The sequence below is a fragment of the Cornus florida genome, unplaced genomic scaffold (assembly GCF_030987335.1).
Source record: "Cornus florida cultivar Cherokee Brave unplaced genomic scaffold, ASM3098733v1 CherokeeBrave_3.0.0_Hap2_Chr06, whole genome shotgun sequence".
Taxonomy (NCBI): Eukaryota; Viridiplantae; Streptophyta; class Magnoliopsida; order Cornales; family Cornaceae; genus Cornus; species Cornus florida.
The window spans coordinates 25,223,416-25,234,387 of NW_026775576.1; the positions used below are offsets into that span (position 1 = coordinate 25,223,416).

The 10,972-nt window shown below is 37.4% G+C and overlaps 1 protein-coding gene and 1 long non-coding RNA gene across 2 annotated transcripts; both read left to right on the forward strand.

Moving 5' to 3' along the window:
- Positions 1-1,972: 1,972 nt before the first annotated feature.
- LOC132311216 (uncharacterized) lies at positions 1,973-4,562 on the forward strand. Its single transcript, XR_009482880.1, has 3 exons — positions 1,973-2,075; positions 2,168-2,385; positions 4,528-4,562. It is a non-coding gene; the product is annotated as an uncharacterized LOC132311216 (long non-coding RNA).
- A 4-nt stretch (positions 4,563-4,566) lies between these two features.
- On the forward strand, positions 4,567-6,794 carry LOC132311215 (DUF724 domain-containing protein 6-like). Its single transcript, XM_059809037.1, has 4 exons — positions 4,567-4,617; positions 4,698-5,036; positions 5,648-5,815; positions 5,888-6,794. The coding sequence occupies exons 2-4, from the start codon at positions 4,718-4,720 to the stop codon at positions 6,331-6,333; spliced, it is 933 nt and encodes a 310-aa protein (XP_059665020.1). The 5' UTR covers positions 4,567-4,617; positions 4,698-4,717; the 3' UTR covers positions 6,334-6,794.
- The last annotated feature ends 4,178 nt before the right edge of the window (positions 6,795-10,972 follow it).

Below are 10,972 nucleotides of genomic sequence, written 5' to 3' on the forward strand. Positions count from 1 at the left end.
CCGCTCCCTCAACCCGTCGATCTCATGCTATCATTTCTTCTAAACACCGACCCCGTCGTGCAACCGTTGTTCCAACCGTGTCAACAACGCCAGTTGATTTCCTGCAACGGTCGCCTCGAGCAACGTAGTCTTGTCATCAAAACACTTTGCCATCGCCATCAGACTACCGGGCACCGTTTTGTTTAACCATGAACGGCGCTGGGCGACCCTCGTTTCATGCAACCATTTTAATAGACGCGGCCCATCGATTTCTTGCAAACCGTCTGTTGACGATGCCAGCCGATTTCATGTAGTGTTCACGGCCCGTCCATTTTTCGACAACCTGTCGATTTCAGGCCCGTTGATGGCGATGCCCCTCGAATTCGCGCTAGAATGTCGCTGCCTATCTTTTTTTTATTCTACCGACCCGAACGCCGACAACCCGTCGATTTCATTCAACCATTCTTGTCAACAGAAGTTGTTGATTTCAGACCACCAATTTGGTCGATTCTCACAACCAACCTTGACTATGCATCTTCCTCTATCCTTCCCTGGCGGTGCTTCATCAAACATCAATCAAAACATCCCATTGTTTTGTATACCCAGAAGTCTATACTGTCCATGACATTGAATTCTGCATTTGCTGCACACGCCCTCAACATATTTTTTAGAAAGGCACATCAATCTCCGGCGAGTTGTACCCATTTGGATTGACGACCTCGACCATTGACCCGTTGATTTTTGGGACTCGACTTGTCAATGATGCCTTCAATTTTTGGGCTACCCCTCGTTGACGACAGAGCCCATCAATTCTAAGCACGCATACCCCGTCGATGCACTCCAACCCTTTCACGGGCCTGCACATTGTTGTCGCCACGTAGATATCGCATCTTTTACTGGCTCGCACACCATCGTTGCCACCTCGCATTTTAAATTTTTGGTGATGTCACTCTACACTGTTCATTTCATTGTTATTATTATTATTATTTTTTGACTCATCGCTGCATGACGATCTCAAGGGTCATACGTCCCTCGAGCTCATTTGAGCCTCTACATACCCCAATTTGGATCTCGACCTGCGAAGTAACAACTTAATGGCCATCGAAATGACCGCGAGCGAGCCAATCTTAGAGTTGTCCCCTCGAGTCAATAAGACTGCCTTCTTTCAAAGTATTGAACCTTATAACCTTCCATCTACAACTTTCCATATGAAATTAGGAAGCAATATAATATCATAGTTTATCTCATCAAACACCAAGTCATATTCACTTTCATACTATATAGCTCACAATCACTACATTTAAAAGGACACATACACTCCTTTTCTTTATTATAACTACTTGTTGTATACTTGGGCCATTTCTTTATTCGCCCTAACCTATAGCTATGCTAACGACTAAAAAAAAAATTAAGATCAGTGAGAAAAGATTGGGTTGTCTCTACATCCATGTCATATGCAAGGTACATACCGTGTATACATATACTATAATACCCCTAATATGAAAAGGATAGTCTCGGCATTTTAATTAATGGTTTTATTGCATTTTTATTTGATTAATTGAATTATTTGCATATTTGTTTTCTTTGTTTAATTATTTAATTGATTTATGTGTTTATTTGTGTAGTTGTTTTGTTTAATTATTTAATTGCTTTATTTGTTGTCCTTAATGTGTGCTTATATGGAAATTAAATTAATTCTTAATTAAATCTGGTTTTCGTTGATTATAAACTTGTATTTAATTCATGTCGTTGATGCATGATAATTTCTTATAATTAATTTGGGATAGAGATTGAACTCTAAGAATATTAATAAAACAATACAAAGTCTCTGAACTTCGCCGGAGGCGAAGAAGATGAACAGAGTTGAAGTTACAGCTCTCGAGGAGAGAGAACTGGCTCTCTAAAGGAGGGAGCTCCCTCATGGACAGAGCTGGCTCCCACATGGAGGGAGCTGGCTCCTCGGATGTGCTGTTTTGAACCCATGCAGCAAAATAAACAACTAAAAGTTGGCGAACTGGATAATCACACACCCACTCCTGTGAAAAGGAAGAGATCAGTAAAATCACAAGTTAAAAGCTCACAATCTTCTGCAGGAGGTATGTACACTTCAATTTGCATTCTCTCTCTCTCTCTCTCTCTCACTCCCCTTTTGGTTTTCTTATGCACACTCACAGAGCATGATTTGTAGGTAATAAGGGCAAGAAGGGGTCAGTTATGTCTAAAGAATTTGTCAAAAAAGAGTGTATAACGAAAGAGACTGACCTTCCTGTCATCATAGGATTAGAGTGTAACGGATTGAGGGGCTTACAAGCCAGAAAATCTCATCACTTTCCTAGTGAGGAATCTTTGAAGCTCTTGAGAGATCAAAAGGAGCAATTAAATGATTCAACAAGACACAAGATCAAGGTGAGCAATAATGAGGATACTTTCATGGAAAAGAAAATCTGTATTTGAAGAATATAATAATGTAGCTCCTCTTTGTGCTATGAATCTACCAAAAGAAACTGATGAATTCAGGGAAGTTACTATTTTTAACATATGCTCACTCCGTCCCAAATTAAACTTCCCTTTTCGGGAATCTTATTTTTTAAGAGGGTGGGTTTTAATATTTTTTTATTGTATTGGTAGTGAATAAATTACCAAATGTCCATAATGGGTCAACAGGATGTGATGGTTTACTTTTTAAAAATTCAATGCCAGAAGGTTAAATTAGTAATATTACAAGTAATAGTACTATTTCAAATGGGACAACCAAAAATGGAAAGTTGGACATTTAATATGGGACGTAGGTAGTAACTTGTAATAGATTAGATGGTAGGGGGCATAGCTGCATAACTAATTTGACCTTCTATGGATATATCTATATAGCTCACAATCACTACTTTTAAAAGGACACATACACTCCTTTTCTTTATTACAACTACTTGTTATATACTTGGGCCATTTCTTTATTCGCCCTAACCTATAGCTATGCTAACGACTAAAAAAAAAAAAAATTAAGATCAGTGAGAAAAGATTGGGTTGTCTCTACAGCCATGTCATATGCAAGGTACATACCGTGTATACACATACTATAATACCCCTAATCTGAAAAGGATAGTCTCGGCATTTTAATTAATGGTTTTATTGCATTTTTATTTGATTAATTGAATTATTTACATATTTGTTTTCTTTATTTAATTATTTAATTGATTTATGTGTTTATTTGTGTAGTTATTTTGTTTAATTATTTAATTGCTTTATTTGTTGTCATTAATGTGTGCTTATATGGAAATTCAATTAATTCTTAATTAAATCTGGTTTTCGTTGATTATAAACTTGTGTTTAATTCATGTCGTTGATGCATGATAATTTCTTATAATTAATTTGGGATAGAGATTGAACTCTAAGAATATTAATAAAAAAATACAAAGTCTCTGAACTTCGCCGGAGGCAAAGAAGATGAACAGAGTTGAAGTTACAGCTCTCGAGGAGAGAGAACTGGCTCTCTAAAGGAGGGAGCCAACTCCCTCATGGACAGAGCCGGCTCCCACATGGAGCGAGCTGGCTCCTCGAATGTGCTGTTTTGAACCCATGCAGCAAAATAAACAACTAAAAGTTGGCGAACTAGATAATCACACACCCACTCCTGTGAAAAGGAAGAGATCAGTAAAATCACAAGTTAAAAGCTCACAATCTTCTGCAGGAGGTATGTACACTTCAATTTGCATTCTCTCTCTCTCTCTCTCTCACTCCCCTTTTGGTTTTCTTATGCACACTCACAGAGCATGATTTGCAGGTAATAAGGGCAATACGGGGTCAGTTATGTCTAAAGAATTTGTCGAAAAAGAGTGTATAACGAAAGAGACTGACCTTCCTGTCATCATATGATTAGAGTGTAACGGATTGAGGGGCTTACAAGCCAGAAAATCTCATCACTTTCCTAGTAAGGAATCTTTGAAGCTCTTGAGAGATCAAAAGGAGCAATTAAAATGATTCAACAAAACACAAGATCAAGGTGAGCAATAATGAGGATACTTTCATGGAAAAGAAAATCTGTATTTGAAGAATAGAATAATGTAGCTCCTCTTTGTGCTGTGAATCTACCAAAAGAAACTGATGAATTCAGGAAAGTTACTATTTTTAGCATGTACTCACTCCGTCCCAAATTAAACTTCCCTTTTCGGGAATCTTATTTTTTAAGAGGGTGGGTTTTAATATTTTTTTATTGTATTGGTAGTGAATAAATTACCAAATGTCCATAATGGGTCAACAGGATGTGATGGTTTACGTTTTAAAAATTCAATGCCAAAAGGTTAAATTAGTAATGTTACAAGTAATAGTACTATTACTTTTCCAATGGGACAGCCAAAAATGGAAAGGTGGACATTTAATATGGGACGTAGGTAGTAACTTGTAATAGATTAGATGGTAGGGGGCATAGCTGCATAACTAATTTGACCTTCTATGGATATATCTATTGTAAGTTCATTATCCCCCCCCTCCCCCCATTGATTGATGTACTGTTCTTTGTCTACAACACCTACTTGAAGGTTGTTCTTTGTGCAGGAAATTAATCGGTTAGAAGAAGGTGGAGAGAGCAAAGGAGGGGAAGGCCACCTAAATTACGGGCCAAAAGCCCCGAAGCTTCGGTTGCAGGTAAATTGTAATACCTTTAGGTTATAATCATTGTCGAAATATTAAAATTTTTAGTGGCATAAATGTGTGAATGCTTATAGGTAAGGAGCAAAGTGGAGACATGGTTGCTACAAACGAGATGGTTGTGAAAGATTGCATAACAAGTGAAGTAGAATTGGCCGCAATCACGGCGGTGCGGTCTGCTAGGATAAAGGGCTCACTTCTCGGTAATGAATATCTGAAGCTTGTTGGGGATGATAAGAAGCTTCCAGATGGTCTCATGAAGCAAAAAACCAATAAAATGAAAACTCCCCCTGCAAGAAAAGATAAACTATCAAGTGAAAAAGTTGTGCAAGAGTCAAGTAGGCAACGTGAGAAGTACTCGTCAATGAGGAGTAGAAGAAGAAGAGCTGGCGTAAATATTGAATCTCCATTTCAAGGTAGGCTTTTACTTCATGTGGTCAAGTGATGCATTTGCATAGAGAGTATCAAATGCCTTCAAGTGAAGATACCATCCTAACCACACCTTCCAGTGAAGATATCATCTCAACCTCTACTGTGCATAATTTAGTTTTCTATTTTCCTTTTCATGACATTGACTTTATGTGGTACAAGTTGTACATTCGCCTAGGGTAATATGGGCTTTCCAGTCATGAAATTGTTTCATAGTTTTTCCTTCATAGTGCATCATTATATTTTTTTATATTTACCTTCAAAAGGCAGAAATCTTTAACTTAAAATAAATAAATAAATGAAATAAAATAAAGATTTTGGAATCTTTCTAACAGAAAACCAACCAAAACCTTTTAAAAGGTTCCAATTTGTCATCTCTTCCATGTTTTGGTGGCAATCAAAAGTTTTTGCTTTTATGATATTATCTTTCTGCAAAAGTAGTGCCAGCTTTAATTGCAACTGCGATGAAGCATCTTCTGCTTATGTTGGAGATGAACAGAACCTTACCTCCCCTAATATTCTTTAGATTAAAGTGAATGAATCCAGCATTTTTTTTCTCTCTCCAATTAATAGGTTTGTGTATTTTCATTTTTTTTAGATTCTCAAGACGATTCCAGAGGGGAAAAAACAACTGAAGATTTTGGAACAGATTTTGTAACAGAGGGAGTTGAAATGGCCATTGATAAATTACCCAGCAGCATGTCCGATGATCAACCTCTATCTATGTGGTTTGAAGGAATGCACTCTCCAGCAGTTGATGGTTCAAGTAAGCTAGTCCGACTTGTTTATTGTATTCCTTATATTTTAACTTTTATGATAACATCTGTTTTCTGTTTAGGAGTTTCCACTGCTAGGACTGTCCAACATACTGAGGCAATCAAGAGAGACAGAGAAATTGCAATCCAGTCTCCTGCAGTTGATGCCAATGGTGACAATGTGCCAGATGAAAGTCGAAGCTTGCCTTTTGTGAAGACCTTTCCACTTTGGGAAACAATTGAAACTATGGAAGTGTTCCGAGCGATGCCGCAAAAGCCACATTTCCGTCCTCTAGATAGTTGTAAACAGAGTTCTCGTGAAGGTTTAGCTATAGTTAGTATGGTAACCTTTTCCAGTGTGGTAAAGAAAACCTTTGATTTGCATTTTGATGATCCTAGAAGCGTCATTGAGGATAGTCTGGACAGTCTTCTTGACTTGGAAAGTCATGGATTTGATGTGAAGATGGTAAGAGATCGTTTAACTGGGTTGCTATTGTTAAAAGATAAGCAGGAACAACTTCAAGAGTAGACAACAGAACTCAAAACTCGGATTATGGAGCATAGTCATCAGAAAAGCAAAATTGATGAAGAGATCGATGAAATTGATAAGCAGATTAGGGAGTTACAAGAAAAACGTGCATTGGTTGTGCCATTGAATGAGATTAAGGATTCTGAGATTGCCTCTTTGCAATCAAGGGTGGAAGACATTACTGAAGACATTAAGAGCGTGAAGCTTGATTTTGAAGGCCTAGCTGCCGCCCCATGGTAAGTGGCTTATTTTGATGTGCTCCGTTTTGGATTCTAATGTTAGTTGACTGCTGGATATAAGTAGCTGTTGGAGCACTAGTTAACTTGTATGCTGATTGTTCTGTACTTGTATGTACTGATGGTGATGAAAGTCTCAACTTTTATCATAATGGTTGTATTTTACTAGATAGACTTATGCTAGGGACTATTTGCAAAACTTTTATCTGAAACATGTTGCTTTTATCGTGTTCTTGAAGGATGTTTTCTTTTGCAAAACAAGTAGACTACAGCTCTTTTATCGTTTCCGTTGCTCACCATGCAAGTTTTATACTTATGAGTGCTCCCTGAGATTGTATGCTACGTTTGGTGCGGAGGAAGGAATGGAATGGAAGCCATTTATTTGTTTGGTATGCAATTTAAAGTGAGAATAACCATTTCATTGGAGTGAAAATTCATTCCACTGGGCTAGTTTGGTATGCAGGAATGGAATGAACCAGAGAATCAAATGAGAATAGAATGAGAATGGAATGACCATTCCCATTATATCGTTTGGTTATGCATGGCTTAAAAATAAAAACTAATCTATATATATGTAAACTAAATAAATAAATAAATAAATAAATATATATATATATATATATATATATATATATATTTTAGATGTATATTTGGAAATTGAGGATGGAATATCAAGAAAAAAGTTTCCCTTTATTGTATCTCGTTGTTTGAGAAGAGTGTGCTAGCAATTACATTGTTCAAGCAAAGTGATTTTTAATATTATTTTTACTCCGTAATTTTTTTAAGTGGGAATGGAATGTCCATTTCTCTTGTTGGAAAATGGAATGGTATTAATGGAATGACATTCTCTAAGAAAGGTGGAAAATGAACATTCCATTTTTAAAATTACTTTCCAAACAAAAGAATGGAATTAAAAGCATTCTATTTCACTTTATTTCATTCCATTTCCACCTACCAAACTAACCCTTATGGAATGGCCATTTCATTCCCAAATATATATATATAAATCAAGTTCCTAAAAAATCCTCGTACTCAAAGCTCAAAAACCACCACCACCTTCTATCATAACCACCACTGACTTTCACCATTAGCCTTCTACCACCGTCACTGGCGCTGTCATCTTTGTTGCCACCTTTAATCAACACATCGCTGCCACCTCCATTGCCTTAAGCCACCTGATGTGTTTATTATCAATAATAAAAATCACTCATAATAGAACGAATCATTGTATGATAAGACTATATTGAGGGTGTCGAACCTTAAGGACCGTGTTGGTATTATCAAGTATAAAATTAATCCTTATATAATTCAAGAGAATTTTTTTTTGATGTTTTCTATTTCTAAAATGCAATAAAACTAAAAATAAACTAAATTAACAAATGATGAGATCAAAGTGAGAAGAACTTAGGCTTTAATTTCACCGTTGGCCTCATAACATGGTCAATTGCTACAACTATGAGGAAATTCACACTTATGCATATTCGGGAATCAAGTGGCTACAAGCACACTTCAATTCAATTAAGAAGATGTATATGAATAAACAATAAGCCATAACTCATCTTCGGTTGGCACAAATGTTCTACCTAATTACTCTAAATTCTCATACAGTACAACTCGTCTTCCCTAGGCATAAATAATGAAAACATTCATTAATATAGTCGTTTAAGCACCATTGTATGATAACCACTTCTACCATTAAGAAAATCACTTAGCCGTCAATCTCTCATAATATAAGGGTTTGAATTCATTTAAAATAAGATTAATTCTAAGATAATAGATTAATTTTATTAAAACTAATTTTATTCATTAAAATTCCAATTGTTTTGTACAACTAAGTCAATTGCTCAAAATCATGTAATCAATATACATATAAAAATCCCTAAAGTTAAGAACAATCAAACCATGCTACTCGGACTAAGGTTACATCAATTTCCTAAGGAATGTTTTAGCTACTCATGGAGAGAAAGTATGTCATCATTGTTGGTGTAGAATCCATCTACATGAACCACCAATTGGAATCTTCAAAACCCTAAAAACCACCACAAGGTAGGATAAGAAGAACAACTTAGGGAACCCCTTCAATGCGTCTTCTCATCTTCTTTTATAGTGAGGAACAAGTCTTAATCCCCCTTGGATGGGCTTTAGACAATTGGGCCCATAATGAAACAAAGAATAGTGATTTTGTAGCTTTCCCGTAACTTTAAGGCACTTTCAGGATCTTAAGGCTCAAGCACTAACATCAGTGCTAGAGCTCTAGGGTCTAGTGCTCGAGCTCTGGGGTCTAGTGCTCGAGCACTAAGGCATGGGCCTTGAGTAATGATCAACACTTACTCAAAATTTTGCAAATATTTCTCGAAGCGTCTTTTTGCTCAACACTTAGTTTTTTTAAAAAAACTTTTCTTCAACCAGTGCTCGAGTACTAGGAAGTTATGCTTGAGCACTAGGCAGTGCTCGAGCCCTGAACCTCAAATTTCATCAAATCTTCTCTGGTTGAGTCCCGAATTGACCCGAAAGGCCCCGAACATTTCCTTAAGCACCGGGAACATCGTCATAAGCTCTAAATACATGGGATTGCCCATTTCTTTAGGTAAAGACCTACAATAATAAATTAAGAAAAATAAACATAAGAACCGAGATAAAGGCATCACTAAAGTATTAACACATACACGTTTAAGGGCTTAAATATGCAACATTCAGCACTTATCACCACCGCCACCTCCACTTCCATTGTGGCCACCACCACCATTGACTTCCACCATCGCCACCACCTTTCACCACTACAACCATTGACCACCGCCATATCCATTGCCTTCCACCACCGTCATTGCCACCACCACCATCACCATTACCACCACCATAATTGTCGCCTTCACCATCACCGCTACCTTCCACCACCATTGACGTCTTCCACCACTTCCACCACCGTCATTGCCACTGCCACCACCATAGTTGCCTTCCACCTCCACCTCCGCCACACTACCGCCACCTCCACCATCGACTTTCATCACCGCCACTGCCACCTCCACCATTACCGCCACCACCACAGCCACCAACTTCCATCACCACCACCACCACCACCTCCACCTCCACCTCCACCTTTATCACTAACGCCACCTTCACCTCTACCATCATCAACTTCCACCATCACCACCACTACCTTCCACCACCACCACCTTCCACCACCGTCGTCGCCATCTCCACCGTCACCGACACCGACTTCCGTCACCACTGCCACCTCCACCTCCACCGCCACATCCACCACCGTTGCACCACTGTCGTCTTCCACCACCACTTACACCACTGTCGTCTTCCACCACCACCACACCACTGCCTTCCGCCATCATCACCTACACCATTGATGGCTTCCACCATTACCACCACCGCCACTGCCACTGCCACTGCCACCACCACCGCCTTCTTCCAACACCCTACTGCTTTTCGCCACCATCGCCTTCCAACACTACCACTTACACCACTACCGCTTTTCACCTCCACCACATTAACCATCGCCACCAATTCTTTTAAAAAAATTTATAGAAGAATGTTATTTTGTCTACTAAAATTAAGAATCTTTTCGGAGACTCCAAAGAAATATCAGAGGGAGGGCAAAGAAGCCTTGTAGTATATTTTTTTAGAATGGTCAATGTGCGAACTCTTGAGTACAAGTTGTATATCCATTTTGCAGAGCATTGTTTAAAAATTGAATGTCTTTGTGGGGCACCTAATCCGACTATAAATAAAAACTTTATAGTTGTGATAGTCCATGGTATATTTATTTCTCTTTGAAGTTCAAATCTTATTGGGTTCAATTGTTTCATTGGACAGCAATTAATGGCATTGCACTAAATTTTTATTGTTTCATTGGCTTTGTTCACTGGTGGCAGCTTTCATATATTAATTATAATAATATAAACTTAATGTTAGCTACTTTGCCTGAGACCTATATAATAAAATCAATGTGGAGAAAATATAAAATGGCAAATAGGAAATCCTTCTCTTGATGTTTAGGAGGAGGTGTATATATTTCTTTTTTTGCACTCCACCATACATATTCATATATATATGACCCGTATATGTCACTTTTTGGAATCAGTTTGTTTTCTCATTTTTCATATTATAGAGATGAAATTTAAACTGGTATTATTTGCACACGTTTTTTTTTCTTTTTTTGCACTCCACCATACATATTCATATATATATATATATATATATATATATATATCTTTTTTTGCACTCCACCATACATATTCATATATATATGACCCGTATATGTCACTTTTTGGAATCAGTTTGTTTTCTCATTTTTCATATTATAGAGATGAAATTTAAACTGGTATTATTTGCACACGTTTTTTTTTTCTTTTTTTGCACTCCACCATACATATTCATATATATATATATAT

Coding starts and splice junctions, on each gene's coding strand:
- LOC132311215 (XM_059809037.1), top strand. CDS start 4,718: ATGGTTGCTACAAACGAGATGGTTGTGAAAGATTGCATAACAAGTGAA. Junction 5,037..5,647: donor TATTGAATCTCCATTTCAAG/GTAGGCTTTTAC, acceptor CATTTTTTTTAG/ATTCTCAAGACGATTCCAGA. Junction 5,816..5,887: donor TCCAGCAGTTGATGGTTCAA/GTAAGCTAGTCC, acceptor TTTTCTGTTTAG/GAGTTTCCACTGCTAGGACT.